The 17820-nt window shown below is 48.5% G+C and overlaps 1 protein-coding gene across 3 annotated transcripts; it reads right to left on the bottom strand.

Moving 5' to 3' along the window:
• Positions 1-132: 132 nt before the first annotated feature.
• ARF1 (ADP ribosylation factor 1) lies at positions 133-17268 on the bottom strand. Of its 3 annotated transcripts, XM_043467091.1 has the most exons (6): positions 17112-17226; positions 15308-15430; positions 2012-2196; positions 1827-1937; positions 1613-1737; positions 133-1448 (listed from the first exon to the last, which is right to left on the bottom strand). In XM_043467091.1, exons 3-6 carry the CDS (start codon positions 2157-2159, stop codon positions 1287-1289), a joined length of 546 nt encoding a protein of 181 aa, XP_043323026.1. In that variant the 5' UTR covers positions 2160-2196; positions 15308-15430; positions 17112-17226; the 3' UTR covers positions 133-1286. The 3 variants fall into 3 exon arrangements, with proteins under 3 accessions (XP_043323026.1, XP_043323024.1, XP_043323027.1); XM_043467089.1 differs by lacking the exon at positions 15308-15430 and having other exon boundaries at positions 17112-17268; XM_043467092.1 differs by lacking the exon at positions 15308-15430 and having other exon boundaries at positions 17017-17143.
• Positions 17269-17820: the final 552 nt, after the last annotated feature.

Here is a 17820-nt window from a genome sequence, read left to right as displayed (position 1 = left end):
AGGGATGGGCAGAGCGAGAGAATGGGCAAGGCAGAGCAATGCAGCCCTCACCAAGTGAGGAGAAAGTGGCTGTCCTTGCCCAGCTCCCAGAGGGCAGGCTGTCAGGGGCACCCAAACACAGGAGAGCCATGAAATAGTTAAGAGATTTTATTCTAATAGCTGTAATTACAGTGCTTGTTTGTCGAAATGAAAACTGAAAACAAGTATACAAAACAGTTGATTACTAATTGTGTATTGAAAGCAGTAAGAGGTTCCACGACACCAAATAAACCAGTTCTGAGGTTTTCCCCAAGATAAAGTTTAACAGCTCCAGCTTCTTCAGTGTTTATCAAAATACAAAAGAAAAAAGTAGAGGTTATCATTTTCAATGGCAAATCTGACCCTTGCAGGCTGAGGGAGTGAAAGCACATGTAGACAGGGGCTCTGAGGGGCTGGGGCTCAAGGATGACCACCCGCACTCCTGCTGGTGAGACCCCAGAGAGCCCGGAGCAGGCAAGCAAGGGGACTGCAGGACTCCCGCTCCAGCCAGGGCGTTCCAACCAAAGTGCCCATGCTGACCCGAGAAAAGGCCGGGGTTCTTCCAAGGGGTCTGAGAACGGCGGCTGCAGCCTCCACCCCATCTCCTGGGCGGCCATGTATGCACAAATACAAGCACAAACGCTATGGGGTGTGGGATGACCCGAGACAGAGCAAATCACAGGGACCCTATTGTGACCATGCAGAACGGATATCATGGCTGGTTCTGCCCCGTTTCATGTTCCCAACGGGAAACAGACCACCGGTGGACTGGACTCAGGCCGTTACCGCAGAACCTACATTAGGCACATTTCTCCCTTCTGTGTGTTCAAGTGTTCTCCTTATTTTGTATTTGTAACTATTTTAAAAAATGCACTGAGTTTGGGTTAAAAACCAACCACCAAAATGGATCTCAACACAGATCTAAAGCCCAGAGGAGGAGTATTGGGCTCGTCTGACACACAACTCCTGGATGACCCGTGTGCCTAAAATCCCTTCTCAGTACTAAACAGTGGGTTGATTTTCTTTTTACAATAAAAAAAGCTGAGTAATATTGCATAGGAGTACCAGAAACTGCCTCATTGGAAACAAAAACTATTTACATTAAATAAAAACCCAGCTGCAGGCTGCGTCTGCACATTTACAGCATGGTGAAGCACACTGTGACCGGCCATGGAGACAGCTTCTGGCACTCACACCACAGGGGCACGTTTGCCACATGAGAGTAAAGCGAGGGTGGGAGGAGGGAGTGAGGGGGGGAGGACTGCAGCTCATTTCTGGTTCCGGAGCTGATTGGACAGCCAGTCCAGTCCCTCGTACAGCCCATCCCCGCTGGTGGCACAGGTGGCCTGAATGTACCAGTTCCTGTGGCGCAGAGAGTGCAGGCCCAGCTTGTCCGTGATCTCGGCCGCGTTCATGGCATTGGGGAGGTCCTGGGGGGGGCGCAGCACAGCAGGCGTGGGTCAGGGGGCTGCGTGGAACCCTTTCCATCTGCTCTGTGACCACCCCCCGCCCCCGTTCAGACCTCCAGCCCTGGGAGGCTGGCTGCCTGACATGCACCCCCCACCAGCACACTGGGTAGCTCAATCACACGTACCTGTTTGTTAGCAAACACGAGCAGAACGGCGTCCCTGAGCTCGTCTTCTGCCAACATCCTCATGAGCTCCTCGCGGGCCTCATTCACACGCTCTCTGTCATTGCTGTCAACCACAAAGATGAGACCTGCAGAGGGGACAGTAAGCGTGAGCACAGGCGCTCAAGACACCCCGACCCCCACTCCTAAGGGGTGTAATGGGGTAGCTCACTCTTACCTTGTGTGTTTTGAAAGTAGTGGCGCCACAGAGGCCGGATCTTGTCCTGGCCGCCCACGTCCCACACAGTGAAGCTGATGTTCTTGTACTCCACAGTCTCCACGTTGAAGCCTGGAGGAGACCTGGGTGAGCCTATCCCCAGAGGCACCGCCACCTCCCAGCCTCCCAAGGCCCAGCGTCCTCACCGATAGTGGGAATGGTGGTCACAATTTCACCCAGCTTCAGTTTGTACAGGATGGTGGTCTTTCCTGCAGCATCTAGGCCCACCATGAGAATGCGCATTTCTTTTTTGCCAAAAAGGCCCTTGAAGAGGTTTGCAAAGATATTCCCCATGCTGCAGACCGGTGGGAGCAACACTGGCCAGAGAAACCTGCAGGAACAAGGAGTCCTGGGGTTTTTTTCTGTGCTGCCCAGGGCCAGGCAAGCAGGAACAGCTCGGAGACCACTCACCCACAGCCAGGCTGACGCAGCTCCTCCTATATCACAAGGCACAAGCTGATGAAAGTCTGGTTCCTATCCAAAAGAAAACAGTCCTGCACACCTACCTCTTGAGCCTCTAAATCACTCTTACAAGGCAGCATATGGGAATCTTAGAACAAGGCTGACTGGAATTTGAAGCAGTTGCTACCATTATCTGAGGAACTTACACCCAAGGCCTTAGGGCAACTTACCTCTAAAGTCCTTCAACTTGCCACTCTGGGGCGCAGTAAGTGTGGCTTTCAAATGAATGCTAGATTCTCCATAATCTGAGTTCTTCAAGGGGCCAGAAACAACCACTTCAAGGCGCTACCATGTCTCCCAACTGCTCCAAGTCTCAATGAAACAGAGTTCCATGGTAAGACAACTAATACCCGAGAACCTAGGAGGGCCTGGCTGAGACCAAGAGCCAACCCTTCCTAACAAGCTGAAGCTCAGCACACCCTGCAGGCAGACTGGGTGAGTGAGAACACCGGGGCTCAAGGGGCGCATACCAGGGCATTCAGTCCAAGGCTGAGCCCACAGCATGGCCATGTTAGGGAACACTTTCCTGAGACCTGTGGTCAGCGCTGCTCCAGAGAGAAGGCCTGTGTGGTGCAGCCACAAGCGTGCAGAAGAACGTGTGCTGTGTCTGGGCTCCCCGGCCTTTCCTCACTCAGCAGAGCAGACTGGGAGCAGTCACTGAGCGGACTGGACCCAAGGTCAGAGCCCAGGCCCCAATACCCAGACCTGCAGGAAGGGATAAGTGATCACAGAGGAGGGGATCTCTTATACTGTAAGACCCACAGGGCACCAAAGGTGCCCAGATATGGCCTCTCCACACTCAGTACATTTATCCTTCAACTGTTTTGTTTCCAAACAAGGCTTTAGGAAAAAACAGTCACTTTCTCAAATGCTTAGGAATCTGGACTTAGCACCTAAAGTGAAGTCAATCTGTGGAGAGCTGAGCAGCCTTCAACTGGGCAGATTCTGTGTGAATGTTGACAGAAAACCAAATGAACCACAAAGAGTTTGTTCTAAGCTGATGGGAGATGCTCACACTTGATCACTGCGAGGGTGCTGGTGGAAGCTATTGTCAAGGTTGGGAAGGACCTTGCCCTGCATACCTAACCCCCCAGAAGTAACTATGAGCTCCCCAGTGTTTGAACTTTGGATGGACACTGCTTGGCTGAGAGGCCAGGCCCATGGAGAACGCAGAAATGGGCCTGCCACAGGCACTCCCCTCTCCATTCCGCCTAGGGGGTGTGCCCCAGATCCCCACCACCACACGTCACCTCTGATGACAGGCCGGGTCTCCATCCTAAGTTCCTTTCTGCCTTAGTCATCAGTGAGCATTTGGGGACTACATACATGTTCTGTTCCTCACCCAACTCCCACCCTTTAGTTTCAGTATTCTGACATTTCCTGGCTGAATGACTGCCATGAGGACTGTCAAATGGTGGTTTCCTATGGAGTCATTCCTCCAGCTTTGGTTAGCCTTCTACCCAAGGAACCACCGCCCTCTTCCCCGCCTACTGACACAGTGTGAGCCCAGGACTCCCCACTACTCAGTGGGCCAGGACCACCGCCCCACTGTGACCCAGGTGTTCCAGTGGTCTTAGGGGCGGCCAGCGGGGCCCCTTCTAGCAGGCTTCGGGGCGCTTTCAACATTTTACAATTCTGCTTGCTTTTGAATAATATTACCTATTAATAAAATTAAATTTAAAAACATCTTTACTACGGTATTTCCTTTTTGGCAGACAACCACTTTTCCTAAATATAGAGGATGATAAATTATGGAAAACAGGAGAAGGAAATGGCAACCCACTCCAGTTTTCTTGCCTGGAGAATCCCAAGGGCAGGAGCCTGGTGGGCTGCTGTCTATGGGGTCTCACAGAGTCGGACACGACTGATGTGACTTAGCAGCAGGAGTCAAACTTTATGCTTTTGCAAATGTGTAAGTAGTTGTTCTACCACCATTTCTGTTTGTGGAGTGTGTACATTTAAGGTGTACATCACGTTGCTTCAGTAAGTGTACATATTACAATATGTTTGCTCTTCTGATATTTCTCATATCACTTACCTATAGTGCATTATTATTATGTTCAACAAACCTTACATTAAATCTCAAAAAAAAAATTATGGAAAACAGAATGAACTGAACGCATATTTATCTCAGCTTATTCCTGAAGTCACTACCAATAAAGTATAAGTGATGATTGACTAAAAGGACAGAGAGAAGGGGGTACAATTCTGGTGGGGTCTGACCCTGACCAAGCACTCATCCTCAGTCCTGCAGGAGAGCCAGGGGACCTTTTTGGAGCAACTGAACCAGGGGTCCTGACTCTGTGCTCCAGTCAGAGGATGGCACAGTGCTCTGGAAACAGAGGAATATGGCATGCTGGGAGGCACAGTGCCCCCACAGACCTGCACATGAGACACGGAGGCCTCAAGGCCGGGACTTAACTCTCACACCTGGAGGCCCCCAAACATCCACGCCCCATCTCCCTCTAAGAAGCCCCCAGTGGAACTGACTGAAACAAAGAATTTGGAGAGAAGCAAGACAGAAGATAATTTAAAAACAAAGTAAACAATTAAAAACAAAGTAAACAATTCCCTCAATTATGTGGTGAACCTAAAACTGTTCCCTGCAAAGAAAGACACAAACACTGCTTTCCATCTGTAGTTCTGTGTCAACCGAAGCATGGAGTCGGTGAAAGGGCAGGACAAGGAGGTCACAAGTGCAAAGTCTCACACACACCTGTCTCCAGGTTGCCACAGGCAAGGCCAACACCTCCATCCCCGCCTAAGGTGACAGAGGGGACGCAGAGGAAGGCCTGAGCAGCAGCCGGCCCAGGAAGGAGGAGAGCTCCAGGAAAAGAGGAGCACTTTACCTGTGTGGTTTAAACACGGGGCTCGGCAATTCTAAGGAAATTGGGAAAAAATAATGACAAACATCCAGGAAAACACCCAAAGATGAAAATGAAAAGAAGTCATTTTAAGATTTCCTGAGGGAAAACATAATAAGCCAGTCACCACTTGACTCAGCAGTGAATAATATTTATTTAGTCATGATACTCTGACTGGCACTCCTGGGTACCGGGAAGCCAAGGACAGAACTTGTGGTCTCAAGGGCCAACCCTCAGTGTCCAAAGCTGACATACTGAGAGACAGTATTAGCACCCTATTCAGAACAGTAAGGCATAAAGGGGCTATCCCTGGGAAGCAGGCTGGAAGACTGCTGTTTACATTTGTTTTAGCATTAAGTTCATACACACGGACACAAAAACCTGGGCACTAAGGAGTGAAACCGTTTTCTGCACTTTGCCAACCCCTACACGGCACTGACGGCACGTCCCAGGTAAGCTGGGCCCAGCAGCACGCCCACACCCGCACGGCAGCCCAAAGACGCGGCCAGCCACAGCCACAGCCGGCCAGGGCCTCCTCTGCCCCCCACCCAGCCCAGCACGTCTGCCCACTCACGCTCCCTGGCCTGCCTTGGCCCTGGTCGGCTGAGCCCTAATGATCAATCTGGTCCCTTCCCTCCACGGTTTTTCAACTTACCCAACTCCCGCAGCCCCAGAGGGAAAGTGGGCCATATATTTGGTGGCTAAACCTAGATGGGGATGAGCAGGAACTCTGGGCTTCCCTGGTGGCTTAATGGTAAAGAATCTGCCTGCAAGATGCGGGTTTGATCCCTGGGTCAGGAAGATGCCCTGGACGAGGGCATGGCAACCCACTCCAATATTCTTGCCTGGAGAATCCCATGGATGGAGGAGTCTGGTGGGCTACAGTCCATAGAGGGGCAAAGAGTCAGACAGACTGAAGTGACCGAGCACACAGCACCTGGTTTCTCCCACCATACAACCCACCTAGCTACATCCGCCCTGCACCTGGTCCAGGGGCCCTGTCAGCTCCTAATCTAACACAGCATGTGTCGCAGTGGAAAGGTTCAACAGCGACCACAAGAGTTGTTCTGTGGCCTCTCCATACAGGTTCTAACCTTCAGGACATCCAGCCTAAGCCTATTTCACCCTTTCCTCCACCAGGATCCTTTGCACTCAGCCCAAAACCTGTTTTTCAGGTTCATGGTAATGATCGTATTTGTAAGCAGTGAAGACATTGACTTTCTCAGAAGAGCACTTCTCTGCACCTGCCTGAGTTTGCACCTTTGCGCTGGCTCATAAAAAGAGTAACAAAAGATCATCTCTTTCCTGAGACAGAAGGCACTGAGCAGATGCAGCCCCTTAAGAACATTTTTTCCCTTTTCCTGGTTAGGACCAGAAACAAGACTGGGTGGTGGTTCAACATTATAGCGAAGAACAGGACACAACTGGCTGGCTACATTCCTGTCTGCGAAGATCTACTAGGATGCAGGCCAAGGCCAAACAAGATGCCACCCCAGAAAGCCAGGAGAGGGAGGGAAAAAATGTAGCTGTAAGTTTACACCTGTTCCATGCCAGTAAATGAATCCAGAGTAACTGGTTTATAGCTGTTAAAGAGAAATATATATCTCCACGACCTCTACCTGTGCCCACTGCATCTCCTAACAAGTCTCAGAGGATTCGGGATGAGCAAGGAAACCCTCCCCTACAGAGTTGTGCAGCTTATTTCTGCAGAAGGAAAATCTGTCAATTTTCTGAAATGGCTAGGAGCTGGTTTATTTAACAGAATCTCTGTAACAATGGATATCAAGATGACCCAAACTATTGAGAATCACTGCTGCTAAGTCGCTTCAGTCGTGTCCAACTCTGTGCGACCCCATAGATGGCAGCCCACCTGGCTTCTCCGTTCCTAAGAACACTAGAGTGGGTTGCCATTTCCTTCTCCAATGCATGAAAGTGGAAAGTGAAAGTGAAGTCGCTCAGTCGTGTCCGACTCTTCGTGACCCCATGGACCCCATGGACTGTAGCCTACGGGATTTTCCAGGCAAGAGTACTGGAGTGGGTTGACATTTAAGAATAAATCACTAACCTAGAGCATGGCTTGGGAAATGAAAGTGTGACCCAGGAAGGCAAAAAAAAAATTTTTTTTTAAAAACCATGTGTTTTCTATTCTGTGCTTCAGACGGAGACAAGCTGCTGTGGTCCTTCTGTAAATAAGAGATCATATGGGTCTCCCCTACTCAAATGAACAAGCTAGGTGACATCAGAGCTTTTTCTCATTTTACTTTTTTTTTTTTTGGAAGTTTATTAGGTTACATAAGTTACATATAGTAAAATGTACAGCTCAACAGTTCATAATGTCAGTTTTAATATCTAATTTGAGAAAAATTAACAAAGTGAAGATCTTCCCGAGGAATTGACATAATTATAAAACATTTTAACTGTTCCATTTATTCTTTTAGCAGAGTGAATGTGCTTAGATTATCAGCCACTCAAAAGCCTAATTCATCTCTGACATGTAGGATTTAACACTAAAGGGGAAGGTCCCCTACTTTCATAAGCGATATGATCACATATCACCATCTGCTACAAACTGATGTTTGTACATCAACTTGGGGTTCCAGCACATCAACTAAATAAAGCCTTAAGGCACTACTCTGCTAGTCCAACATTCCACTTCTGTAGCGCTAACATTTTTCTGCAACTGAGTAGACCACCACATATTGTCACTATTTTATAAAAATTAGTGTAAGAAAACTGAACATGCCAATAATAATGATAGACAGATATGCCTTACAGGCCTAACACAACTGTGACAAAGCTAAGGATCAACATGTTCAGAAGGAAAAATAGTCACACTGAGACCCTCAAATGATATAATTAAGTTGACTGAACTGTATTATTCTCAGGTGTACAAAATAATGATCTGTGTATTTATTATGAAACGATCACAGAGTTTAACTTTTGTCACCTCATAGAGTCACCCTTTTTTCTTTGTGATGAGAACTTTTAAGATTTCCTCTCTTAACAACTTTCAAATATACAATACAGTATGGTGAATTACAGTCAGCATACTGTACCTTACATTCCAGGGTTTATCTGTCTTGTAACTACAAGTTTGTATCTTTCGACCACTTTCACCCATTTCACCTACCTTGACTCTGAACTTTCAATACAAAGAAAAAGAATAAATGAAAGAACATGAAAAAACATTCTAGAACAGTGTAATTCTCATCTGCATCTAAAGGTGAGTTCCCATGAGAGACTGATTTTTGTTTTTCATGATTGAACTTTCAGGATGTTTTGCAGGAATCAATCAGTTAGACACTAGATCTGGTCTCTATGCAGCAGTTACCCACAATTCCCGCCCCTAAAGAAGGATGAGTGCCAGAAACCCAAAGGCTAGTACAGAGACACTGGAGAGCTGGTCTCCAGGTGCCCTGCAAGCTGCCTCCCAAAGCTGAAGGAGGGGATTTCTGGTCAGGTCTGATTCTTAGACCAGTGAAATTCAATTTACATCCCTCTCTGCCAGCTTAAGATTCAAGTTGAAATTCTTAAAATGACAACAAGAAACAAGTTTCCTTCATGAATATGGCTCTTGGTCTACACTAACTTGAACACTCAACAGTCACTGTCCAGTGTCTAGTGGAACAAGCACACTAAACCACAAGGCAAATATTCAAACAGCGTAACTGCAATTAACCCTACTTTTCATTAACTGCAAAAGTCAAAGCATTAACTGATGAACATATTTAGGTTTTGCAGTTCCTTCTCATTCATCGTCTTTAAGTTTTATTTTACTACTTTTTAAAAAAAAACATAACTATCCTCAAAATCCATTACCAAAGACACTTACATCGATCTGAAATCTACATATGAGACCAAATAACCAGATGATCTAGCCCAAATGAAAACAACATCCACATAGGACCTCTGAACAGAAACGTCACATGGCCTTCAACTGGGGTGAAACAAGGAGTGGATGATACCTACAAGTAGAGGCTTCGCTCAGATACCCCATCAAGAACTCTCTCACAGCTCTGTGCATTTGTCCTGGCCGCAAACAGAGGCCTTCCAGGGTAAACCTACATTCCTAGTACCCGGCAGCTATGCAGGACCATCTGAGTACGCTGTCCGCGGGATGGGACGGCTTGCAGGTCCTGCAGACCGGTGGTGGGCACCTGGGCCCTCCACTATGGAGCAGCCGGCACTACGGACCCTAACAAGTACTCCTATTCTGGGAGTCAGGGCACATACACCCTGATTCCAAACACACTTACATCTGAAGAAGTTGTTACTGGGAGGGAAAAAAATCACAAGACCCAAAACACAAATTTGCATCAACCTCACAACATTAAAATGTGCAACAGGGTCTTCCTTTGGTGGTCCAGTCATTAAGAATCGGTCTTCCAATGCAGGAGACATGTGTTCAAACTCTAGTCAGGGAATTAAGGTATCACATGCTCAGGGCAACTAAGCCTGTGCACAACAACGAAAGAGCCCATGAGCTCACACAGCTAAATAAATATTTAAAAAAAAGATGTATAACAAATTAACAGAAAATGGAGGAAACAAAGCAACTTATGACCAAAACGCAAAGCAGGATATGAAAACTACAGGCAACTCTAAACCACCTGTGCTGTGCTCAGTCACTTCAGTCGTGTCTGACTCTCCGCGACCCCATGGACTGTGGCCTGCCAGGCTCCTCCATCTATGGATTCTCCAGGTAAGGATACTGGAGTGGGCTGCCATGCCCTCCTCCAGGGGATCTTCCCCTAAACCACCTAGACACCCTGAGAAGTGCCCTACCACTAACTCCTTACTAATTCTGCACATCAGCAATCCTTTGTTCAGACCTTAGCTGTGCTCCCAGTCGCCTCTTCATACTGATTCTCCACGTCATGCCCACCGGGCCCTTCACTCAACCTCTGAAGGCAAGTTCAGATGCTGCCTTTCACAAGAAAAAGTCCTTTCCTTTTTATGTTTTTCAGTGCACCCTCAACACACAGTGGGGTGAACGGTCACCACACTCACGTTAAGGAGCAGCTGTGTGAGGAGCACAGCTTTGGGCACACAAAAGCGCAATGCTCACTGAAACCAACTGACAGATGGTGAAACCCAAGTGGACAGTGACATGCTTACCCTCCCAACCTCACCTCAACGGTAAACTAGTTTTTAGAGGCCTTTGGGCCTCTCATGTCAAATGTCAGAAGACTGACCCATAGTTACACTGGGGCCCAAAGCTTTAGTATGTGCACGTGAGGGCACGCACGCATGCACACAAACGCATGCACACACATCTCCAGCTGCTGAAGTCTCAGTCCCCATGATCCTCACAGAAAAAGCAGGCACATCTGTCAAACAGCACAATCCTGTGTTTTAGTTTTAGAAGTGAGAATGAGAAAGAGATGGCAATTCAGGATCCTGTTGTGAAATAAATCACATTAATTTGCTTTCGTCACTCTACTCTAATTATGTAATCACCCAAATGTGCTGAAGCCTCTGTGGTTTCTGTTCTGCTGTCTTCTCAAAAAGGCCACCTGGACCTACAGTGCAGACACAGGACCCTCTCCAGGCACGAAGGTAGGGCTCTGGGGAAGCCAGTGTTGCCGAGACCCTCTCCACACCCTTGAAGAAAAAGGGAAGTGCAACCAACTATTAGCTTGTCAAAGTGCCCAGTTCTTCCTCAAAGTTCTCAGAGTGGCAGGTGTCCCCACCCCCAGGCTTTTTCAGAGCAAGAAAACTTTGTGAATGACTAAAATGACTAACGGAGTCACAAAGAGTTGGACACGACTGAGCGACTGAACGAAAATGATTAAATCAATCTCCAAAACTTGATTTTTGCCTGCAGAGAACTTTCATTTTGAAAGCAAAATGTAAAAAAGATCGCAGCCCTACCTCTTTTTCTGAGCGATGGGCTTCCCAGAGGACAGAAAACAGGGAAGAGCAGCAATGGTCCAGTCTGTTAGATCCTGTACCTCTGACGCCCCCTGCCAGACCCGCCTCCCTGAGGCCCTTCTTAGAAGCACCCAGAGATGCTGCACCAGCCCGGAGCACTCAGGACACCCTTGCTGGTCTTGCCTGGGAGGCCGATGTGATTGGGTGAACTTCTCCCTGGCCTCAACAGCCACAGCAACCCTCTCAGTTGGCCTCTTCCTATCCTGCTCACATTTTAAACTGGGGGCAGCCCTGGACTCAGGAAAATTTCATTCATATACCTGCTCCTGCCATCCTCTGCTTAAAACCTCCCAGCACTCCGTGGCACCCCTCTCATGTGACCAGAGGTCCCACCAGTGCAAGACTCAGTGTCTTGTGCTTTCACTCACCAGCACTGCCCTGTCCAGCCATTCACTCCCAGAGGAATGCAACCCCCTATATGGGACTCCAGCTGAACCTTCCTTTCATCTCCAGACTTATCTCCTATTTCCCCCTCAATGCATGGATCTCCCATCAAAATCTCATCCTCAAATATAAAAGGACCCTCTCTTTCCCACTTCAATCCTGTGCAACTTCCTCCCAGTTCCTCAGACCCGAACCTCAGAGATACCCACAATCCCACTGTGTCCTTCTCCCCCCTAGTCTGTTTACTGGCAAGTCCCACCATCTCTTTTTTCCAAGGGTGCTTCCCCATCACTGTCTGCCTGTGCCTGGTCCTGGTCACCGTATCTCCCGCCCTCTGGCATTCCCAAAGCCTGTAGCTGTCACTCCACAAGGTGTTTCAGATGCCAGCAAGAGGGGACTATTAGGAAAGATCAGACCAAATTCAGGTTCCTTAAAAAGATCAGAGCCAACACTCCCATGCATTTCACAGCATCACCTCTACCATTCAGAAGGAAGCTAGGAGACAATATAACCAACATACTCACTGGACTGCAAAAAACCCATGCTGCCCCAACTAAAATGTAACTGGGAAATGAAAGACAGTGTCATATGATAAAATGTGACCTTCAATACTGGTCATGACCACAAGTTCAAGGGAGGCAGTCAGAGAACCACCTAATGAAGACTGTCACAAATGCAGCCAGCATCTCTGACACTCAAGGCCTGGTGTGTCCACCAAGTTTTTTTTTCTTCCCCTACCTGGAAACAGATACCAACTCTTGGTACGATTCTGCAAAGAACCAAGTACAATCACCCTTAATTTACAAAGTAGTTTTATTCTTGGAGAATTCAGAACATCTATTAAAACCAAGGGCTTCCCTGGTGGCTCAGATGATAAAAGAATCTGCCTGCAATGCAGGAGACCCAGGTTCAATCCCTGGGTTGGGAAGATTCCCCTGGAGAAGGGCATGGCAACCCAACCCAGTATTCTTGCCTGAAAAATCCCATGGACAGAGGTTCATGGGGTCGCAAGGAGTCGAATACACCTGAGCACCTTCAATTAAAACCATACACACACAAGTTGACTCTGTACATAGAAAGAATTAGGTTTAAGATATAAACAGCCTTTCCACCTACATGAAAGTCATGCAGAACGCATTCTTGCTTCTAAATATCAGTATTGCCTCCCATCTTTGACAGAGCCCAAAATCATCCCACACATTTCCAAAATACCCTTTCTGTGGGGCTTCCCCTTCAAGGACCACTGGCACACACCAGCAGGCCACCCTCCCCTCCTCTGCTCCTAGCAAGTCTCCAAAACCACTAAGTGCACTCCCAGCTCAGGGCCTCTGCGGCTGTTTTCCCCCATTTCTTCCAAAGACCCACAGGAGCCCCTCCTTAACACCTCTGCTCACGTGGCACTCCTCCCGGTCCTCCTGGCAGGCCTGACTAGCTACACTCAGTGCCCACTCCTCCTTCGGGTCCCGTGGGCCTGCTTTCCCATTCCACTCACTGCCACAGCCCTCCACCTTCCACCCAGCCCTCACCCACCTTCCCTCACTCACCTCCCTATCTCTACTTGTCTTTCTCCACTGGCCACCTCCCTGGGCACCCAAGAGATTCAGACAAGGAGAGGAGAAAAGAATCATAAAAGAATATTTAAGGGCTTTAAGGATTAAAAAATATAAAGATTAATCACACACGTTTTTCTAAAAAATTAGTTTGTCAGAAAAAAAAAAAAACAACTATCAAGTCAATGATGAATTTCACACTGGTTTAAAAGTATACATGAGTGTGGTGGAATCCGAACATTTCTTTGACATTCCGGTGAGGAGGAAATATGAGATACAGTTAACTACTCAGGGCAAACGTGTGCATCTGAGGAATGTTCAATGCCACAAAAAGGGTGTGCACACAATCTGCTTCCTAAACCTGCCCTCGGGTACCTGCAACTAGTGACTAAGAATACATCTGCACTGATCTCAGGAATTTGCAAGACCTCGTATCACTTTGATAGAAGAGAAATGTTAAAAACTATAATTATTTTAAGCAAAGTTACATCACCAGAATTGACAAGATTCAATGAGTTAGGAACTGCATGCTCATTTACAGATGATAGAAAACTCCACAGGAAAATCTACTCTTCATAGCAATTTTTAAAGATACCCTTTATTCTGAAACCTGTGCTCAAAATGCTGGCACATCTAACTTTGCCTTTATTCCTACTTTGCACATATGAGTTTAGACAGAATCTTGAAATTGTTTTCTTGGTCATTTGTCCCTATGTCAAACTGACAGGATACTTAAAACTTCATGTTAAAAAATTTCCAGGGCCTCAAGAGACCTAGCACCACTCAACTTTCTGTTTAGCACCCACATAAGAGCACTGCAAAAATAATTTGATGTACAATACAAACTGAAAGATGCTGGCTATTTTACACATGACTTGCTCTTTGGAGACAAATTCTACTAACTTGCTAGCATCTTTTAGAGGACAAAAACTTACTAAATTCTCATTAAACATTCTCATTAAACATGTTTCTAAAATATACTCTATATATTTTTTACTTCTGAAACTGTGCATGGATCATAACTGGGACTCTTAATTTATGCTGCATACTAACAGTCACCTCTGTCGCCTCAGGTGTGTAAAAATGTTTGCCTCCTGAAGAGAATCACTCCCAAGTGCTATGTATGTAAAAATCTGTCTGCCTTGGATGTTTTCTGTCTCTTTTAGTCAGTGAGAAGTCCTATTCTTCCCTTCCTATTTGCCGATGAAAGGCTGCCCAGCTCAGTCTCCAACATACGCAAAAAATCAGGAAACACGGGTTTGTTAGGAATATTGAGGTTAGTTCCTGCAACAGATAGCTTCACTATTTCTTCCCACTCATATAAGGAAGCTTAAGTGAAAGAACTGGGTGAGGGCCTAACAGATTCTCCTACAAATAAGGAGCATTTGATGTGTTTGTGTTAAACTCTGCCACATTTTTTCTAGCTAATCAGGCCATCTGATCCATCTAAGAATGCTGAAGTACCTTCCAGAATAGTGTTACAGCTATACAGCTGTAACAGGTGCTGTATGTTAAAGAATTTTTAACAATCACAAAAGGGTAAGGATGAAGTACTCCCCTCACCTTGGCTCACACTCTGAAATTAACCAACCACCCTTTCTCATACTCACACATTCCCAAGCCCTCCTTTACTTGACAGTAGGAAGCATTACACCCAACCCACTGTTCGGTCAAAAACATTTCCAAAAGACCACTTCGGATGGTGCTAGGAGGACATTTCTAATACCATCCACATCAATGAGGAGCAGACGGATCACAAAAGAGATTAAGTTCTTACCTAATTTTAAGATCCCAACTGAAAGGAATTTTTCATGTTTCTTTTCCAACCTCTGACAGATGTGCATTTTACTTCATTCTCCTAATCCTACAAAGGTTGGAAGGTCAAGGGGAGACTATGGAATGCTGTGCACAGAGATAGTCATAAGTGGTACAGGAAGCACAGGCTAGATGGGTTTGAACAGCAGCTCGGTAAGGGATCACAATGCTCAGAAGGGCTACAGAAATGCTCGGTGAGCCTGACCTGTGATCAAGAGCAGACTTAAATTCATGTATCAAGGCAACATTCAATTTGAAGAACTTAAAGAAAATTGATTCAACTCTCTCAAACCAAGTTAATATACTATTTATGAACTTGCACAAGGGTTTTCCCCACTTTGTTAGGTTTATTCCTAAGGCCATTTGACCATGGAGAGCAACTCGAGGGTCCATACTAAATTTTACTAAAGTCAACAGAAAACTCAAGATGTACCTTGTTGTAGTTTCAAGCCTCTCGTGGTCTTTGGAAAAGGTGGCTTAGCAGGTCTGAACGTCCCCTTCACATTGCGCAAGAGGCAAAGCAAATAGCTGAACCGCACAATTTAAAAAACCAGAACTGTAAGAAGCACAGAACCAGTTTTTGCTTTCTAACTTTCTTACAATGATGAGCAGACAGTATGTGAGTCAGCTATCATCCAAACCAACTATTTTAAATCTTTCTGAAGTAGCAATTTTGAATACTTGTATCTGAAGTTAGCCATCACAGGAAACAGATTTCTAATGACCAAGTGACAAGGATTTGTTTTCAACAGGACATTCCCAGTGAAGGGACACATTACATTCTACCCATTGACTAGAGAAAACCTTTATGGGAGGAAGATAGCACACTGTAACAGAGTGGCCATATTTGTGATAAACACATACACTCAATTACTCATAATTTTGGACTCAGCAACACCATGCACCCAAAGTTCTTCCAGTTTTGGCTACTCAGGATGGTTTCTGAAAACTCCCAAGGACATAGCACACGCCATGGCATCTCACACTCCTTCAGACACTCTGCCAAAAACGCAGGAGCAACCATGCAAACAGCCAGCAGGGGGGAAAAAAAAAAAACGCTGACCACTAGTTCTGAAACAAGAACAAGAGCTGACCACTCCAACACCAACTACATCAGTTACGACTACAACTACATAGTTCTCAACAGTGACTTCCGGGGCCACCCAAAGCGTTTGAATTGCCCGTCTCCTGCCAGTGATTTCTTGTGCAATTTCGCTAGAAACAGCAACTTGGTGTTCTGTTGAGCGCTGAAAAGTGCTCAACTGGTTAGCTAATATTTTAAGTACTCTGAAATTAATTGCCAAGCCTTATTAACAAAGCTACTGTTTTACCGTCCGTAACTGCTTGGACTGGAGAGCGTTAGGACGCTCTGCTAGGGAGGCTGCCTCAACTCCGGCCAGGTCGCGTTCTATAGGTAGGTTAAAGATTCACCAGCTCGGAAGTGCATTCTAATCCATGTCAAAGGCACCCAGGAAGCAATCCCGGGGTTGCAGCAATCTTGGACAAAGGGGCCCTACAAAGCCATAGGCGCGTCCATCGAGGGCTTCCTTGGCCATAGGCGCTCCTACTCAGACCCAAGCGCAACAGCACGCGCCTAGGAACCCGGGGCTCCGCCCGGCCTCGCCGGCTCTGTCCTCAGAATAAACAGGAACTGGGCTCAAACCCTGGCCATCGTGTGACCTTGGCCGTGTCCCGGGCTGCGGGCCTCAGTTTCCTGGTCTTTGCGACCCCGAGACAGGAGGCCTTGGAGGCGGAGCAAAAGCGGGGCTTCCTTGAGAGCCCGCGTTGCGGGCCGGACTTCCGGGAGCCCGCCCCGGCCACTCTGGGGGGCTTGGTAAGAGGGTGGCCAGACAGACCCCCTCCCCGGCCCCGACTCAGCCCCCGCCCCAGCTCGGCCCCGACTAGACCCCCATCCCAGCCTAGACCCCTGGCCCCGCATTCTGCACCCACCCTGCCCCGCCCCGCCTCGGTCCCCAGCCCAGCCTGAACCCCCAGCCTGGCCTAGTCTCGCCGCAACCCCCGGCCTCTATTCGACCCTGGGCCCGCCGGGCCTTGGTTCTCCGGCTCGACTCCTCCTCGCCTCGGCCCCCGGCCCGGCCTCACGTCGGCTCTCACCTCGCCCCTCACCCGGCCTGGCCTCACCTCGGCCCCTGTCTCGGCCCTCACCGCCCCGGCTCAGCCTCGCGCCGGGCCTCAACTCGGCCCCCGCCCCCGCCTCGGCCCCAGCCCAGCCTCACCCTCGGAGGCCGCGGCGCAGATGCTGCTCGGAGGCAGGCGTTGGTTTCGCTCCCACAAGATGGCGGCTCTGACGGCGGCCACGTCAGTGCCTGCTGCCGCGGGGGACGCTGGGGAACGGGGCAGTCCCCCCCGCGGTCCCACCCACTCTCCCTTTGCGGTGCGCACGCGCAGACTCTGTGCGGGAGGTAGGGACAGGACCTTGGGTAGGCGCGGGGCCCAAGGAGGACGCCTCGCTCACCGCTGCGCTTGCGCGCGCCCCCCGCGTCCCCAGCGCGCCCAGCCCCGGCAGAGTCCGGCTGCGCCTGCGCGCGCCTGTCGGTAATCTGCCTGGGGGTGAGTTCTCAAGCCCATTTGGCAGATGCAGAGACTGAGTCCCAGGCGGGCTCTGTGGTCCCGGGGCGGCGTTCTGGATGCCAGCTCCCCTCTCCAGCCCCAGCCCCGGTGACCGCAGGGACCCACGCTGTCCTGTGCGCGGTCGTGGAGCGACCTGGAGAAGCAAGAGTCAAGATCAAATGGAGAAGGCATCTAGTAGCACGGGTGGAGCAAGCAGCCAAAGCTGGGCAGGGAACAGTGCTGCCCTGGGGTGCCACCTAAGCGGGATCCAGGTGACACAGGGGAGCCCCACCTCTGGGAAGCCTCCTTAAGCTGATCAGAAGGGAGAGGGGGCCTATTGTCGTTCCTCTCCACATTCTCCAGGCTCGGGCCTTA

Source organism: Cervus canadensis, chromosome 4 (assembly GCF_019320065.1).
Source record: "Cervus canadensis isolate Bull #8, Minnesota chromosome 4, ASM1932006v1, whole genome shotgun sequence".
Taxonomy (NCBI): domain Eukaryota; kingdom Metazoa; phylum Chordata; class Mammalia; order Artiodactyla; family Cervidae; genus Cervus; species Cervus canadensis.
Note: the sequence above shows the minus strand (reverse complement) of the source record. Positions and strands in the feature narration are given on the sequence as shown.